The following is an 18,568-nucleotide window of genomic DNA, read 5'->3' as shown; positions in this document are numbered from 1 at the left end:
CATGGTTGCACTTCAGCAGTGGCTTCTCGATTTTGTTTGGTGACTGAGTGTATAGGCCTACATGTATGGGCTCTGTCATGGAGCTAAAAAAACAAAAAAATTTGCTTGCACAAAAAATATTTGCTTTAAGCCTCCTGCTGTCTGAACAGTCACAGACAGAACAAAAAAAATCAATCCTCTTCCCCTGCCACGCCCTTTGCACAGGCTCGTCACCAACAGTGAGCTTATATTTCAAGCAAGCACTGTGACTAGTCAAATTCAGTCAACAGACAAAAGCAGGCAAGTGGTAGGCACAGCTGGCTTATCAATCACCTACAGTCAAAGCATAGCTGTATCAAGTTACTAACAGTCACAGCCAGTCAATCCTGCTTTATGTAAGCCGGGCGCTCTTAGCTGTTGAAAACAGTCACTTGATTGATTATAACTGAAAGGAAAACTTGGCGCAGAGTATATGTTTGCATAGGAGGGTTAATTAAAAACAAGTTACCAGGCAAAATATCATGCACTTTACATTGTTTTTGTGACTATAGTTAACCTGATTGTTACATAGTACATACATTTTCTCGGCAACATCTCCAACTTTAGCAGTTCCATGCCATGTATGTGTACGTGTAACTTCCAACTTGTTTGTTGGTACCGGGGGTATCTTGTTTGTCAGTTTGTCAGTTTTGCTTTTTTCTTGATTGTCGGTGCCTTTTCAGCCTTGCCATTCAGATCTACATGTACGGCTATACAAGTACAATGTACCTGTTCATAATCACTAGGATATCCTGTTCACGGTTCATCACGCTCCCTGAATTTGAACAAATATCTCAACTCCGTGCCTGGTAGTTGCATCAGCATAAGGCTTGAATGGCCCGGATTCCAGTTTGTCTTGGTTTTGGGGATTATCGCCGGTTCTGTTTGCCCCTGCGTCTTTGCCGTCTGTGTGATCAGACACACGCAAGACACACTCGCACCCATTAGCATGTCAGCTCCAAAAGTGTGCCTTCTACATCGGTCATGTTTGACATACATCTGGCAAATGTTTGATCATGAAATTTCATGATCAAAATCTTCCCTTTCCCACAGCCCTCTGCCCCACTGAAAAATCAACTTTTCATTTGGTGGGAACAAATTGCCACGTGGAGAACTTCCACTTCTAATGCAAAGATTACCAATTGTCACTCCTGCCCCCCCCCCTCCCCCCACTCCTACCCCCAATGGATAAACCTAATAGCCCTACCCCAATGGATAAACCTAATAGATCCTTCCCTCCCCACAGCCCTACCCCCTTGAATATTAACTTTAAATTTCCGGTGGAACCAATTTGCCAACATGTGAAGAACTGTCAGTTTCTACTTGAGTCAATAAAATGTTGTTTATTTCTTAAGGTCAGCTTATTTCCCCACAAACTATTCATCCGCATTAATTATTCATGTTTCATTGCAGTCTCCCCTCTTGTCTTGAATTTGCATTTTCGAGAGGCCTGAAGAGGGCGACTAAATTGAGAGACTAGGATTCAGGAATTTTGATTTTGGGTCGGGAGCCGTGGCTTGTTTGCCAGCTCTTTGTGACCAGGATTTCAAGCATGATTGTAGTACACAGAGTCTGTCATTGAATCTGTAAGCTGACTGAGTTTCTGTTCAACAGAGTTTTTTAGAATGCCTATTGTCATCGGTTTGGAGTATTCCCAGAAAGTGGTCATCGAACTGCATTCAGGCCGAATGAAACTAAGGGGGAGGGGGTCGGGGAAGCAGATGCCTACGTGTGTCTGGTTGTCTGTAGAGACCTGAACCAATCACCTTAGTCTTGGCATGGGGCACAAGGTGCTTGACATACACCTGCAGCTGTGGCCAAATCACAGATATTGGACACAAAAGTGGACGTAGAATGTCAGTCCATAAAACAAAAAATATAGCTGCATGTTTCATGCTTTAACTTATTTTTGTGTTGGATGTAGTTCAGTTGAGGCTTTTAAGCCAATTATGGCCCATTTTTGAGGGGCCACATGATGACGGCTCAGTTCTCCCTTGGATTGCACTGAGAATTGAAAGTTGTTAACCAGCTAATGCCGGAGGACGCGTGCAAACACGATCCGGCAATGTATATTCGCAGGGGCGGGTGACGGGGTAAATCGTCAAGCAATTTCCCCGAGTCTCTGGCGGTGGACATGTTTTGTACACACCTCTTTTTAACCTGAACTTGGCCACTGTGCACGGCCTGTCATCGTAGCAAATATCACTCACTGGCGGGGCCTCAGAGTGTTGCAAAATATGAAGTTATGGTGAGAAGTATCCTACAAATGGTGCAAATGATGACTCACAAAAGTCAGTATTTGTGGTGTTTGACTTACAACTTTATAATTTGACCGATATATCTTGCCTTTTTCAAAAATGGTGGTGGTTTTTTTTCAATAATAATCCCTGGGGCAATCACTAAGCAAACCCCACTCCCTCTTACTGACAATATGTTCTCCCAGAATTGGCCATGGCATGAGCTCCATGTAATGGCAATAACCTCTATAGCATTTGAGCAGGGAGTGCATCCATTCATGCCTTTATATCCTAAGTGCTCTAGTTTTCCCCCAATTCACCCAAACACATTGACAGGCTTACTGCCCATGGGGTATACATACATTAAATCATTTGTGTTCTACTATTCTGTCCTTTTTCCACCTGCTTTTCATAAAAGTCGCACCACATCTGAACTAACAATCACCAGCCTCTCCTTGAACTTCCGAATTGTCTGTCCATTCACACCGACTCTAACCCATTCTGTTTTCATCCTATTTAACCCCGGTTATTGACTCAAAAATGACTATACACCTTAATCCTCTGCATGAAAAAGAAAGGAATATAACATATTCTTCACAGAGATCTAGCTTCAATCCCATCCTAAGGTCTCCTCCTGCAATAGAAAAACCATTGTAAATTTGAACGAGTTCCTGTGAAGACAGTATTAACAATTGGGGGTATGGCCCTTCCGGGCTTGTTTGGCAGGATAATTGCAGTGGTTTATTTTGTCAGAGTTTGAATGGAGTGATGGATTTTAGTCGGGTCTGTTCGAGTCAAGTTTTGTACCCCACAGAGTGCTATATACTGGAGTTAACAAATTGCCTATATATTGGGCCAAAGTTTGCAACAGCGAAGCTGAAGTGTACGTGAATGCATAGTTTGTTGGTATCGAGCAGTTTATCTATCTAATCTATTTTATTATAGGTTTTCCATTTTTTCTTCATTTCTTTGGTAGTTTTTGTCTTTGCTTGGTAGATTTCTTCGCTATCAATACTTTTCTCAGGCAATTTTTCCAGTGGCAATTTATATAGCAAGAGGAGAATCAAAGTTAAGAAGTCCAACTAAGTGTCTTTATAAGTCTTTCCCTTTTTTCTGTATTTCTTTGGCTACTTTAAACTTGTTCCTTCTTTTGAGTGATAGATTTCATTTCTGTCAGCACATCTCTTTGGGAGTTTTGGCAAGTAGACCGTCAAATCAGTGACAAAATTAGACACAAAATCTGCTCAGATCAAATAAATTGGTACGCGCACAGTCAACTCTTAGCTGTCACATGAAGAGTGTCAAATTTCTTCACTAATTTTTCATACATTTTGATGAAAACATTTGACTCAAATCATCCGTTTTGCATGGGGAAAAATAGCCATTGTACAAGAAATTCAAATGAGTGACTGTAATGTCATCCTCTGCAAGACATACACCCAAGTGTGTATTTGCCTGCAATCGGGGACCCCCTATTGTCCCTCTTTCGTTTGTACTAACTTTTAGGAAGACCTCCCATATGTTTTGTACACGAATCCAAATTGGGGACCTTCGGGAATTGGGAACCCTGTTGTCTTCTATTGTTCAACGTCCCCTATTGAATGCAGAAACAAACTCGTAATACACCTGGACCCAATAATACACAAGTGAGCTACACTTTCCTTTATCAAATATTTATAAATCTCACAGTACACTAAAAACATCATTCCCACAGTATCTGCATACATTGCTACCAAATACACAGATGTACTCGGCCGATCCAGTTTGTTCACATCTTCCCAGCGTTGCACTGTAGTCTTGTTGTGAATATAATTGCCTAGTCTTTTAGACAAACATTCTCCGCAGCCTGTTTGTCCTTCACGGCACATCAGCAAACTTTCTTCATCTTCTTCTCTCCCCACTTCTCCTCTTCTTTAACAAAGTGCCAGTCTTAATCCTGTTCTTGTTTGCACCTTTCACCCTCCGTATTCAGACACCTTTTTTCGCTTGATTAAGTGCACCGTCCTAAAAATAAAGCACCATGTTCTTTTGTCGAACCTGTGTTTACTAAATTGTTACTGGTCTTTAGACAGTGGTGGAGAAAAAGTGCTGGAATGTGGCAGGATGGTATTTGCCAAACAGCCTTTTTCAGTCAGTATTCGGAACGTGTCTGTCAATAAAAATAGCAAGCTTTTGTCGGGTGATAATGATACGGCATTAATCGACAGCATTAGGTAGTTGTTTTGATATCTAATGGAGCTGTACTGTTCTACAAATGAATGTGCTACTTTCCTTCGTATCTTAATTGTTCCAATTCCCTAACAAATGTCACTCAGTCCTTCATTTTTTTAAAGTACAGTGCTTGTTTTGAGTGCTCTCTATATACCTCCTTTTTGCACCCCTGAATTTCCCTTTCAAATTGGGTCCTTGTTTTGTAACTGTGTAATTTTGTAAGGAGATAAGTTTTGTTTGACCATCCCAAGCCAAGCAGTAAGACTGACTGACTGACAGATTGTTGAGATCTTTCTTCAGAAACTTATGCAGAAGTTTCTTAAAACATGCAATAAAAGCAGTTTGCATGACATTATACAGTTTCACTACACAGAGAATTGCAAATTCTTCTGTGCAACTACCGCCAGTTTTTATTCAGAATTTATAAATTTAGATTTCTTTCTTTTAAGGTCGACTGAGACCCAGTTTTTTGCACGTATTCCATTCTTGCATGAATAGCTTGCCTTAGATCCATAATTTTCATTTCTTTTTTTGTTACTGTTGAAGAAAACTCACAGGAAGGGACTTAGCTGAGTGGGCATAGCATCAGTGCGCACCTTTGTAAAAAAAAAATGAAAAGTCATTAACTTTTTTACTTTGCATCAAATCAAAGATTTGCTCCAGGCACTGTTTTGCTTACAGCTTGTCCCGGTGGGATCTTTGTTTGCCTTTTGAACCAAGAGGTTTCTTTAGAGGTGTTTTGCTCTGTTGGAACGTGCTATATTTACTTTGAGACTGGGGCGGAAAAGTTAAAGGGCCATGCAACATAATTTTTTAATGCAATCCTTGAAAATAACCTTTGTATACTGTGTCCTATTTAACCTTATTTTCAGTTTCGATTTGCCACTTTCAAAGGTATTTTGGTGCCTTTTTGGTTTTTTGCTAAAGTAAATTGCCATATTCATGAGCAAAAGCGTGATGTCATTTCAGGCAGAAACCTCAGTGTTACTGTTGTTGCAGCACCAAAAGGTGCCAGAATTTTGGATATTTTGCTGTCGTATATTTTCTTTTCTTTGGTGATATGATCGTTGTTGTGTTAGTACATATTGTAGTATAAGCCAATGAGAAAACTTTTCCCACAATTGTTTTCAACAAGCAACTGTTTGGGTTTACAATTTGAGCATGAACCCTAAACTGAACAGTGTCTTCCTGAAATAACGTCACAGCAACATCACCCTCAGTTGTCCGGAAAAGCATGGACAATTTCGAAAGTTTAAGGAAGTGCACCTTTCAATAAACTTAACCGAAAAAGGGATGTCAAATAGTTTTCATACATTTAAGTGGAGGAGAAAGTTGTACAGAATATGTACCTCAGAAAAATTCATTGCATGGGACCCTTTAATCCCATGCTCCACTGCACACAAGGCTCTTTTTTCCTAGATAAAAAAAATACTGTTTTTTTCCAGGGGTACTTTTTCAGTGTGTTTCAGAGTCAGCTGGGGGCCCAGTACTCATTCATCATATCTGTCAAGTGCCACAAAGAAAACCTGACCAGACTAAGTGCATTTTACTCCAGTTATTCCACAATTGGAATCAAATTAGCTGCACCTATTTTGAGTGGAGCGTAGACCCAGGGTTTGCGAAATGCACATGTAGTAGGCACACAACTTGCACTTATACTGTTAACTTTTTACCCAATGAAGAGCATAATTATACTATTCATTAGTCTCATATTTATTACATTCACGTACCATAGGTCTCTCTCAAATTACGTCACATCCTACACATTGTCACGCATTGTCACACGCGTGTTTAGAACATTTTGCACACTGCGGGCACACGCGCCTGATGGCTTTGAATACGCAGTCGTAATTTTCCTACGAAGACAGCTTCCTATGAGAGAGATCTATTAGGATACTGCTATTGTGCATTCAACACAAACCTACACGGATGCCCAACTTGCTCGTACATTCTAGACTAGAAAATTAAAAATTTGAGCTCTGATATGTTCGTCTTTCCCCCATCTCAACTGTGTGGAGCACGTGGAGCACACTTGCCTCTCCCCACCCAGGACTATAAATGGGTACCTGTGTGTGTAGAGACCAGAATGCGCTGATCTCGAGCTGCTGCAGAAAAATGGTCTCATGGCCTGATGAACAGGGGTAATAATTTTGGCGCGCTTTGAGACCTTTGGTATAATGCCCTATATGCAGTGTAAGCACAACATTATTATAATAACCTGTGCTCGTTTGACAAGGAAAGTGTCTGCAAAAAAACAACATTAAAAAAAAGAAAAACTTGCAGGTGGTCCTGTTGACAACTTCCCACAAAGTCACAACTGACTGGCTATATATTGTACAGAACAGGACTTCAGTTATTGCATGTTTTGAATCATTATCTTCAAAACCGTCTACCCCTGTCATCCGCCTAGTATGACGAACATTATCACGTCCCTAAGCTTAAGTATCTACTTTGTCGCACTGGTAGCAAACATTATTTTTTTCAAATGGTTTGTTCAAAGCTGTTTACATATTCGGTAACTTTTGTAAGCGATCAAAGGGATTGCATACATGTGTTTTTTTACGGTAGGCGAGCAAGTGAAGTTCAGTTAGTCATGGTCGGTTAATTGTGCGTAAAGGTAAAATAGTGCATTACCAAAAGAAAAAAATATAGAAAGTAGTTTAGCAGAGCAGAACACTTATTTACAGATTTGACAATGGGAAATAGCGCTTTTTTTCACTGGGTCTTGTGGGAGGCATTGCCAATTTTTCTTTCGAATTAGTCTTTCATTTGGTTCGTTTGTTGACAGTTTGCTGTTGCCTAATTCCTGGCATGTGGTCACTGTGGAGAACGAGGCCCCCATGAATGGAGGATCCATTGCGCCGACTATATCGTACTAAGCCACCACCCCTGATCTGAACAATAGCTGGGGCAGTGATTTTACCATTGAAGGGGCCTTTGTAAGAGAAGTGATAGGTGTTTTCAGGAGACGTGACACTTTACTATAAATGTCATTTTTGGGTGGCGGCATATTTCAAAGGAAGTTAAAATTCACAGTGGATTTCCAATTAACAGTATCCCAGAAAGCAGACTAGCCGCATGTGCATCACTCCACCGGCTTGTAAACAATATTGTGTTTGAATTAAAGCGAAGTGTGTGAAAATTGGTTCGCCCGACTAACATGCTTGGTGTTTTTGTCATGTCACTCCCTCCACCTCTCTCTCGAACCCTAGGATTCCATTCGTCCCCCCCCCCCCCCAAAAAAAAAATTGAAGTAAATGACACAAAACGTCGCACAGTATATTACAGTGCTGAAGAATGTGGTTTGACTTGCACACCATTTGCTTGTAAGTTACTTCACGTCGTACTAACATTATTGTCATTTTTCTGCTTTTTATGACAATTCGGTTAACTACTCACGAGTACTCCACTACTCACAAGTACTCGACTACTCGCAAGTAATTTATTTGCAAGTACTCGAGTAGAAAAATCCACTACTCGCCCAGGCCTAAAACACATGCAATGTAATAGTTTTGACTTTCTTAACACAATGAAATGAAAGTTTTTTTGTAATATCTGAGGAAGGTAGTTGAGACTTTTACCCTGTTTTGAAATAGAAAAATGTTTGAATTATTTAAAGTCACTGATATTTTGTCAGGGAAAAGTAGGAATAAGCCAGTCTCTTTAGTAAAAAGGAGACATTTTTTTGATTGAATTGCCTGCATCCGACCCGTAAAAAAAACCCTGTTACTTATTTAATTCAATATCATTTCAGTGTGAAGATTTTTTTTATACACAAAAAATGCTGGCAATTCCAATATCAGTGCAACTTGTTACTATCTATCCACATGTACTTTGTTAAATACACAAAAAAAACAGAAAAGGTTTAACTTTGCGGTTCCACGTTTAGAGTTTTCTCACGGCCTGTGATTAAAAGGACCAAAGTCCTCAATGGATAGGAAGTTAGAAAAAAAACCGATTGAGCTAAAAAATCTTGTGCACGTAGTCCAGTTTATTTTATAATGAATACATCGCATGCATTGGGATCAGGTCGTTTCATTGTGCAAACGGTTCCAGACGAGATCTTTCACAGGCTCCAGAACGATTGCCGTGGCAACTGGAGTCCATTTCTCACAATATCTGGCTGACTGTGTCGCCATGGTATTCAGTGTGTGCACAATACTCGGGAAGCCAGGCAGACGCGTTTATTTTTATCAGTATTTTGTGTTTGTCTTGGGCGTCCAGTCACGCATACAAAAAAAAATAGTGGAAAAAAAGTAACCTTTCCTTGTCTGTGTAAACTAGTAGACTTGTTTTAGTCTCTTTCTCTGGGGAAGGATGGAGCTCTGTTTTGAATGGAACATCTGGGTTTCCCTTGGGGAAAATTGTTTTGTCACATTATGTGCACGGAGAACATTACAAAAATTAAATAAGAAGCTGGAATACATAAGTAGATGAACAGGTGTCAAATTCTGTGGTGATGCTTAAAAACGCATTTTCCACTTAAGTACAACAAACAGGTTACTGGTACCTATCAACTCAAATGTTAATTAATGGTTTTACATGTGGTATATTATAGTCTGTCACGAGCCAATGTGGCCCATCAGGCCGGCGTTTATCTCTGGTTTCAGTAGCATGAAACGACTGAGAATATTTCTATCCTGCCTGTATGGGATGCTAGTCCATCGCAGGTTACTCGCCAGCTGATGCAGGTACCCATTTATACTCCTGGGTGGAGAGAGGCAAGTGGGAGTGAAGTGGCTTGCCCAAGGACACAACATATGGCCAGCGGCTGGATTCGAACCCCTGACCCTCTGATCAAGGGTCACGAATCCTATCCACTATGCCGCACTCCCCCTACATTAAATGTAGGCCTATATTTATTTTAAGCCACCGTTTTACTTGGCATGTAATTCTTGCTAAACAGTGTTCTTTTTCTTGCTTGAAACTTGGCCACTGTATTACTTTATGATGTGTGTTATTGGCTTGATATTGCATCCCTTCAAATTTAGGGAGTGGAGGAATGCGCCGTGGTGGTTAGAATTTGTGGCTCATGATGGGAGGGTCAGGGTTCGAATTCCGTTTCTGGCTATATGCTGTGTCCTTTGGCAAGCCACTCTATCCCCACTTGCTTCTTCCAACCCAGGAGAGTAAATTACCAGGTGGTGGTGGTGTGGGTGGCTCAACGTCCCGTAGCTGGATTTGGAGACTGATGATGATTAGGGGGGAATAGAAACATTATTCCATGTCAAGGAAACCAAAGATAAACGCCAGTCTGATGAGCTGTACACTCATAACAGGGTTTACAGTACTGTAAAATTGGGAATGAAACAAACTTTTAAGTAAAGGGGCAAGGGCGAGTCTAGCACGGTGGCAACAACACAGTTTGCCAGGTACAAAGCACTAAACAAATGTATACACTCTCTGTAGCCAGGGAAAACCACTGGGGTTTTGATCAAATAGACAAGAACCGGTCTGTTTACCCACAGGTGGTAGACCAGTGCTTGTGGGTACCTAGTACCTTGCCCTAAGGAACTAGTTGAGGGATTTTGTGCTGACCGACCAAACTTGTGCCAGTTTTTGTGATTGAAGGATATACTTTATGACTGACGGGGTACAGATTTATACTTTGTGGACAGTTGCCAGTTGTTATAGGGTTCTGCAGATTGGATTCAAAGTTGCTAAACTTGAAAGTTTATACTGACAAAATGCTGATCGCCGTTCCAAACATAAGCAATTCATACCAGTACATGTGTTCTTTTAGGTATGTACATGTATGTGCTTTCCTTAATCCTGCAAAATCTTGTAAACCTGCTAGTAGATTTTGAAGGGTTTCTCACATAAGAGGTTTTAAAATTGCAGGGCCCATGTGTAAATTTTTGTTAAAATCTGGCCCCTGATTCTAGTTTGCTGTTCATCGACCCCAAACACCTTTTACATGTAAGTAACCCCGCCCCTGACAAGTGACATTGCCGGAAATTGTTGGTTGTCCCCCCTTGACCGTGTTCATAATTTGATATGCTTTCACAAACAACCCATGTCCCACTAAAAAAACACACATTATGGGAGAAAGAATAACACTGCTTTGTGCTCCAGCCTAAGCCCTGACAAAAGTACATGTAGGCCTACTGTAATTTCAAACTCACAACTTGTTTTGACCTTTTCAGCCTCTGCGTTGCTATTTTATTTGCCCAGCCTGAACAATCGGGAGGGCAGTTCTCAAAAGAGGAAAGTCATACCATAGGCAAATATTTTTCGAGCACTACCAAGACAAGCTAGCTTTTGCTGCGAAAAAAAAACACCAAACAGTTGGCCCACATGTACATGCACATTCATGTACATTTTTTTGCAATTTCTATTCCCTTGTGGACGTTTCAGAGAGTAAACTTTTTTACTCGGCGTTCCGCAGCGTATTAACAGGCCGTATTTCTGTCAGCTCTTTGCGTTTTTGCATTCGGTTCCCGGTAGACTGGGGTCTCCACGGAACGGCTACAGCTTAATTGAATGTGAAAATGGAGATGTGTTAGGACATTGCCCCGAACTTGGGTCTACTTTTACTGGCAGCCAAGTTTTAGTAGTGGGCGTTGGGGAAGGGGATGGGGGCAAACCTTTTTTTTCTGTAACTTCCATGGTTTTTTTTCTTCTGTGAATGATCAAATTACTTGAACATGCGCTGTCACGGGTACCTGCATCGACTCGATATTAGTAATGTCAAAATAGATGGTTCTGGATAAGGATTTTTTATTGTCGTGTGTTCAGCACTTGATCAAGAGTGCAGAAAATTAGATTTCTTTTCCAAAGATTTTCGGCAATTTGTAGTCTTGATGTGGTGTCTAAAGTACACAAATTTGTCGGTTCGTTTGTCTCATTGTGGAAAAAAAGGTTATCAACCAATCTGAAATGAGGCTTAAACAGCTTTCAAAAGTACCCGAAAATGCTGTGGTTCCAATTCTCTTTATCTATCAATTTTGTCATTTTTTGTTCCCTTCAAAGTTCCAGTCTTGAAGTGAGATTAGATGAGGATTAAATCAGTCGCCTCGTTTGTTCCATTGTCAAGAAAATATATCAGGCAATCTTGAATTAAGGTTGCTTTTGATTTCATTCGTATAAAAAAGGTCGATGCTGAAAGATTTTTGGTCCTGCGTTCAGTATTTGACAGGTAGCGCAGAAAACTTTATCCGGAGATTTCCCTCAAATTGTCCCATCTAGACATGGTATCTAAGGTAAACAAATGTGTCGTCTCATTTTTCTGCAGTGAGAATTTATCAAACAATCTTGAATGTTCTGTGGGGCGGTTTGGTACGCCCCATTTGGTGGGAACGCGGTGGATTCTGAATGGTGATTCTAATCGTCACTACTTTTGAGTATTATCAGGGCTAATCGCTCCCCTAGGCAGGTTCTGCTCTTTGTGTCCTTAAAAAAAAATCTAAGTCATGACAAGTTCCGATCTCGTTTTATTCCTCCATAGGCTTATTTACATGAGAAAGTTAATCTGCTAATGCTCTTTTAATCCGCTTAATTCAATGTCAAGTACATTTGGCAGTATTTGCCTTCGCTTGAACCATTTATAGGTGGGCACGGACATCCGGGAATAATTTACTTTGGTTTCTCTAGCTCCCAGACCTATGTTCTTGAAACGCAATGGTTCTTGAGTCAGGAGTGCTGAATGGTAACACATAGCAACCAATGGAAACTGGTGTGCAAATGAATTTAGATGTTTTCATTGGATGACGTCAGCCTGCCTCCACCTTGCATTATTCAACCAAAAGAGTTTAAGCTTCAAAACAGCCATTCTGTCAAAACAGCCTTGTTGATTGGAGGAAATTGTCCACTTGTAATCCATAGTTTCCCGTGTTGAGCACACGTTATTGTCAATATTTTTTACCAAATGGTGTTCACAAAAGTAGCTTAATCCCTGGTTTCCTGAGTTGAGCACACATTTCAGTTTACCACTGTTCTCTGAAGTTTGCATATCATTTCACATGTTTACCAGCAGCTTTTAAAGTCTTCCTGTGACTTAAATCCGAGTTGTTTCTGGTTGAGCACTTTCTGCTTTTTAAGAAAATATCCCAGGGGCTCGAAACATTCAAACCCTTAAATGTATATTTGGATTGTCCTCCAGAATCCACCTCTGTCAAGGTGGTGGTTACCAATGGCACGGTTTTTTGGGGGGTATTTGAACTTTGAAGGGGCATCGAGTCCTATGTAAAATGGTTAGTGGCTGATGGGCTCCACCTTCCTCTGAAAGGGATCAATGGTTAAACGCCTTGTGCAAAATAGCTGATTCAGTGACTGCAAACTCGAAAATGATGTTTAAACGATGATCTTTTGCTTTAAAACATGGTTAAAGTGGTCAGAAATTGCCTCAGATCGTACCATAGAGCATCTAGATTCCAAATTAGTTTAGGGGCCCTTAAGCAGGCCCCGAACCCCACGCCATTAAGGCTTTGCGCTTTGCGCTTGTATTGGTTCTGATCAAGGTATGTCCCCCCACTTTTGAGAACCAATTGACACCCTTGGATTTGCTTGCGACTGGACTTGCAAAAGGCTTCGACTACAATGCATGTAAAAATGTGCACAGTCAGAGAAATTAACCACAGGCCTTAGGTTTTTTTGCCGCTACAGAAATCAGAGATGGAACCCACCCCCTGAACAGGTTGTGCTCAGAGTTGACAGGCTCCCGTTCTCCTAGCTAATAGCTCTGAAGACATTTTGCTTGGCCCAGAAACACCAATACAGAGTTGCAGTGGGGGTCTCGGATGGATCATTTGTTGGGGCTGTTTAGAGTGATTTACTGGGCCCTTGGGGGTCCTTATCATCTCTGGTTTGATGGTCATTGTCAAGGAGTTTTAGTGACAGGCTCTGGAATCTTAAAGTTGCTAGTTGCTCTATACCCTTGCTCTTTAACATTAATCATTTTTTGGGCTGTTTCGGCAAAACGTGCTGAAACAGCCCTTGTTTTCGATTTTGTTGAGATCCCTCCCCCCCCCCCAGTCATTTTGCCCATAGCATTTGTGCAAACAAAATTTTCCTGGCACTTTCAATTTCAATTTGTATTGAAACTCGAAAAAAACAGCAAAAACTACTTTTTTTTCCTATCTTTGATCTTTTGCACCCTCTGCAAATATGCTTTGATCTGGGGCTGCTTAATCCACAAAAGATAGGACTGAGTTATTGTCAGGCTGTAAAAAAAAAAAAAAATTGCAAGTTGTACACTATAATTATTCCATAGCTAAACATAGGTGTAATGTTTCGTTCGATATCTCATTTAAAGGTAGATAACTCTTGTGTTGTCAGAAAAACAGAAATTTACACAACAAAATCTATATTTCGGTATGAAAATTGCAATGGTATGGGGACAGCAACTTTGAAAGATTTTCAGTGTCAGAATCTGGAACCCAAGAAGTCCATGTGATAATTGCTGCAGGAGGCGATAAATTTACTGGGTGCGTGACTGTTCCAGGCTACTAGCTCTGATGATGGCTATCTGAAAATGAAAGTGTTCGGCAATTTATTGGGCTCTGTTTATGGTCATGTCCACTGGAATTTCATTGAGCAGGCATTGCACTTCAAGGTGGATTTGTTGTCAGAATAACTTGAACTGAATGATAAATTTACCAATAATTAGCAGTTGTGGAGCTTAAGTTACATGATGACAAACTGCCTGAGTGTTCTTGCCCTGGTAAAGAGCGAGCGCTTCCGGGACCATCTCAGATGCCGTTTGCCCATTTTAACTGAACGCTTTTTTTCTGCTTACAAAGCCTCTAATCCATTTCAAGTACATGTAGACAATGAGCAGTTTTACCTGCTGTAGTTAAGCTCAACTTTTCTGCCAAATACTAAGTAATGCCATGAAATTAGCTAATGGATTAAAAGATTTTCAACCGTTGCGCAGCAGCTACCGTTAACTATCAGCCTCCTGTAATGTGGGGAGGATCAATCCTTGTAGAATATCCTGCTTAGGGACACAGGATCCAGGCTCCAGGTTCAAACCTGTGTTCATTTGACTTTGCCACTGTAAAAATGTTGGCTCTATACAAGAGAAGTTCTTCATGATATTCCACTCTAATAGCAACAGGTTGGGGCATTCCTGACTTCTGACATCCAAGACCTCTCAAACTAGAAGACGTCATAGTTGCTAAAGAAACTGCCACAAAAACTTGACAGAGCAGGAAAGACTGTTGATCCATGTAAACCCCCTAGAGCTGGGCTGGTTGTTTGAAGTCCCCTGAAGTCAAAAAGTTTGGACAAATTATTGCCCAAGTCAAACCCAAACCTGCAATAAGGACACCGTACACGGCAGCCCACGTCATTTATTATTCAAGCATCAGATTTTCCAGTTGTGCTCTTAAATCTTGGGCGTTGCCATCAGAAATCAAAATTGGGGACTGCTTGAGCAAATCATTTTTTTTTCTAGTCATGACCATGAAGGAACATGCTTCATTGAGGCTCGCCCTTGACTCCGTGTCAAGCGGTTTTGACGAGTGCCATGCACGCATGATGCCCTCATGAGGGTGAAACAAGCTTTGCTAAACAGGCAGGGGGAGGGGCCCAAAAGTACGCTGCATCTGTTGGTGCTTTGGTCAAGGCCGATTTCCTGGACCTGCTTACCAGAAAATAATGGCTTTATTAGCTTATCAAACAGAAAAGTTTTTTGCTTATCAAACAGAAAAGCTGGGCCCAATTTCATGGCGCTGCTAAGCACACAATTTTCTGCTGACAGAGCCTCCGTCTATATTTCCTGGAGACTGTAACAGTAAGCACAGCAAATGGCACGCTTACCTCAGAGGAAAAAGTTACTTAAATCAATGACGTAACAATAGAAATCTCCAACCGTTAGCACATCCAGGCCTTGAAATAGTGCTTGTGGTTAGCACATTTTTCTGCCACAGTAAGCACAACTTTTCTGCTAACTGTTAAGCAGCATCATGACATTGGGCCCTGGTCTCTGAGCACGCGGAATTGTGTTCAATCGATGTCAGAATGGCTACTCATTGAGAGTCTTTTCATGCATCTGGTCCACACAGTTGGCAGGATTTAACCCATTCATTGATGATACAGGGGAATCCTATACAATAGCACTGCCCGGCTCACAAGTGACAGTTAGTCAGGTACAAAGAGGACTGTAGGCTGGCACTCTAGGACCAGCTAAAAAAAAGTGATCAGCGCATTCTGACTGAAACTTCACGTTAACTTCACGTTTTTTTCCTCAGAACATCAACTTCTCTAAGTTTCAACTTCTCTTCTTCATGTGGAAACTATCACTAACTTTCTTGTGTGTGTGTATAACTTAAAATACTGACTAGATTGTCAACTTTTGAGGGTTGATGTTTTATAAGTGCGCAACTAAATTTCCCTCAACTAAACCTGATTCAAGTCTAACAAATTAAAAAACTGGTTTCCATTTTTTTGTGTTTTTCCATATACAGATTAGCCGCCCAGTACATCTACCCACAGTACTATGTCGCCCATCCGTCCATCGCCTACCAGCATCAGAACCAGGGCTACCTGGACTATTCCACGGCCTACGCCTACCACCAGCACCTAAACACGGCTGGGGTGGACCCCTACACGTACGCCGCGGGCCAGGGGGCTTACGTGCCCCCTTCCCCCACCAGCACCACCTTCCAGTACCAGGTACCCCAGACAGGTCAGCAGGCCATCCAGCCCGCCGCCCTGCCGGCCAGCACGGCCAATATCTACCAAGCGCAGTTCCAGGCCGCCCAAACCGCCCAGCCAGTCTGTGAGAGAATGTAGTACCCTCACCAAACTTTTAAATAAAAAAGAAAACTGAGGAGAGACTAAGTAGCCAGTCTGCCATCCATAGAATTCAGAATTTGTTGTTGATGTAGAAATCTAACGGACTTTGACCATTAGAAACACTCACTTAACCCTTTTTGTTGTTGACGCCACTGCAATAATTTCCCATGAAACAAAAGAGAAAATCTTGGGTGATTAAAGGAAGAGTGGGCCATTTTGCAGCTATCCAAAAAGTAACCGACCAAATTATTGTTAAAAAGCTTACTTGGTTTCAAGACAGTAATAAACTCCCTGTGAAATTACTCCTTCTGGCGTGCTGTCTTTTTGAAGAAAACAATCAAAGAAGCTATTTTCCAAAGATGTGTCAAGTGACACATTTTTGGAAATTTCAGTTTGTAGTTGGTTTGTAAATGTGCGAATCCATGAATGGGTGCAAGCACTGACATGACGCATACGCACGCACGGTTGCTATTATTTCTCAATTCAGTGTGTGACATCACGTACCTACAATCGGCTGAATGAGAGTCACGTCCCGAATGGTGATTTCAGGATTGTGTCATGAGAAAGCGCAACTCAAATTATGACCTGGCAACCTTTGATTTGAAATCGAGATCCAGAGTATTGTGTTTTGTTCGAAATATACAGCATTCACAGAGCTAAAACTTCATCAGGTTAGTTGTTAAGCCGCCGTCTTTAGATTTTGAGCCATTTTGTTGCTTCAAACGAGAAAAAAAATGCACAAATGACAAATGGTCCATTCTACCTATAAATTTCAGCTTTTGCCCTGAAATCAGTACTCAGAGAAGAAAAAAAAACATTTTGCCCAATATGTTGAAACTATGGATGGGTGACAGTCTATGATTTACAAATTGGCCATTAACAAAGATGCAATCGTTAGATAAACCACGGCTTCTTAAAAAAATGTCTGCCATGTGAACTAGGTGAGATAGTTGAATATTTAACACACTTTAAGCCAGTCACCCCTGAAAGCAAAGCGATCACTTACAGACACGGGATTTATTTTCTTAAATATTCATGAAAAATTGTGCTCACCCTGGCAACTAAAAAAATATTCCACCGCTTTCAGGTTCATATTTTACAAAATGTCTCGCAAAACTCAGCAATAATCCAAGACTTGTGTTTCAAACAAAATCGAGTTTGTAACAGTTGTGGTCACCAGAAAGAAAGAGTAATAAGTAAATGGTCTTTCATTTACCAAGCAGTGGTTTGTGACATTTATGCAAATTCATATATATTCAAATTGAAATATTCATGAATAATTTAAGAAACTATGGTTGTATAATTTAATGTGCTTTTCAAATCCGAAATTGTTGCTGCATTTAAGAATGCACGATCTATGCAAGAAAATATTCATTTGTGTCAGTGGAGACAGACAGTACAGTGCCTTTGTATAAAGAAATTCTTGAATTGAGATATGTTTGCTTGACTCTAAAAAGCAACATATGTCATAAAAATGTGAATATGTTTCATTCGAGCATAATTTGAATATATTCAATGCTGAAGTGTACTTACTCTAATCCGAGCCACTAAGCATACATATTCAAACAATGTTAATAACATGCTGATTAAAATAGAATTCATGAATAATTCATTAAGACAGTATTTTGTTATTCAGTAGACAATCGATGAATATTAATAAGGCTAATCAGCCATGCGAATAAATTAGAGGGTACTGGTTAGCACTATAGCTAGAGGGTTTAGCTAGAATTTCAGAATAGTCAGTTATAAATAATATATTACATATAGAGGTACAAAATATCAAGGGTAAAATCTATCTTGTATTATTATTGTTCGTACTGTTGTTATATATTAAAATTCTTTTCAAAGTAAAAGTTTAAATGTGTATAAATGATTATGAAGCTTAATCCAAATGTATTAACTTAAAATTTGTGTTTTAATTTAATGCTTTGTTTTAAGCCCACGAGAAACAATCCGTCCATTTTTTAATGTAGTACTTTTTTAATTAAGCTATTATTTTATAGCATTAATTAATATTTATAATTAGCAAGCCTTAGTGGCAAAATGTAGATGTAGAAATGAAGGCTATTCTTTTCTTTTGCTATTAATTCGCTGCCAAATGTTATATTCTTCCTGTAGAAATATTTTGTAAATGTCATTTTTTTGAACGATGATTCTGGCAAATGTGAAAATGTATGTGGTAAATAGTAATTAATGTTCCATAGTGACAAACCTATGTCTCTCTGATGTCTTCCGAAAACAATATTGTGCCTTAGTTGCAAAAAAAATCCAACAGTTGTCAAGAATTCCTTTGAGTGAAACACTGAAACGAATTTGTCAGTGAATCAATTTCTCAGGAAAATAAGCTAATGAAAAAAGAAGTT

At 40.2% G+C, this 18,568-nt stretch overlaps 1 protein-coding gene across 1 annotated transcript in view; it reads left to right on the top strand.

Moving 5' to 3' along the window:
- The window catches only part of LOC119724932 (RNA-binding protein 38-like), a 66,085-nt gene extending 49,789 nt beyond the window's left edge, over positions 1–16,296 (top strand). The window contains exon 5 of the mRNA XM_038196254.1: positions 15,875–16,296. Coding sequence (XP_038052182.1) covers positions 15,875–16,202 — 328 coding nt within the window. The 3' untranslated portion in view covers positions 16,203–16,296. The remainder of the gene's footprint in view (positions 1–15,874) is intronic.
- The last annotated feature ends 2,272 nt before the right edge of the window (positions 16,297–18,568 follow it).

Source organism: Patiria miniata, unplaced genomic scaffold (assembly GCF_015706575.1).
Source record: "Patiria miniata isolate m_02_andy unplaced genomic scaffold, ASM1570657v1 HiC_scaffold_18, whole genome shotgun sequence".
Classification (NCBI taxonomy): Eukaryota; Metazoa; Echinodermata; class Asteroidea; order Valvatida; family Asterinidae; genus Patiria; species Patiria miniata.
Note: the sequence above shows the minus strand (reverse complement) of the source record. Positions and strands in the feature narration are given on the sequence as shown.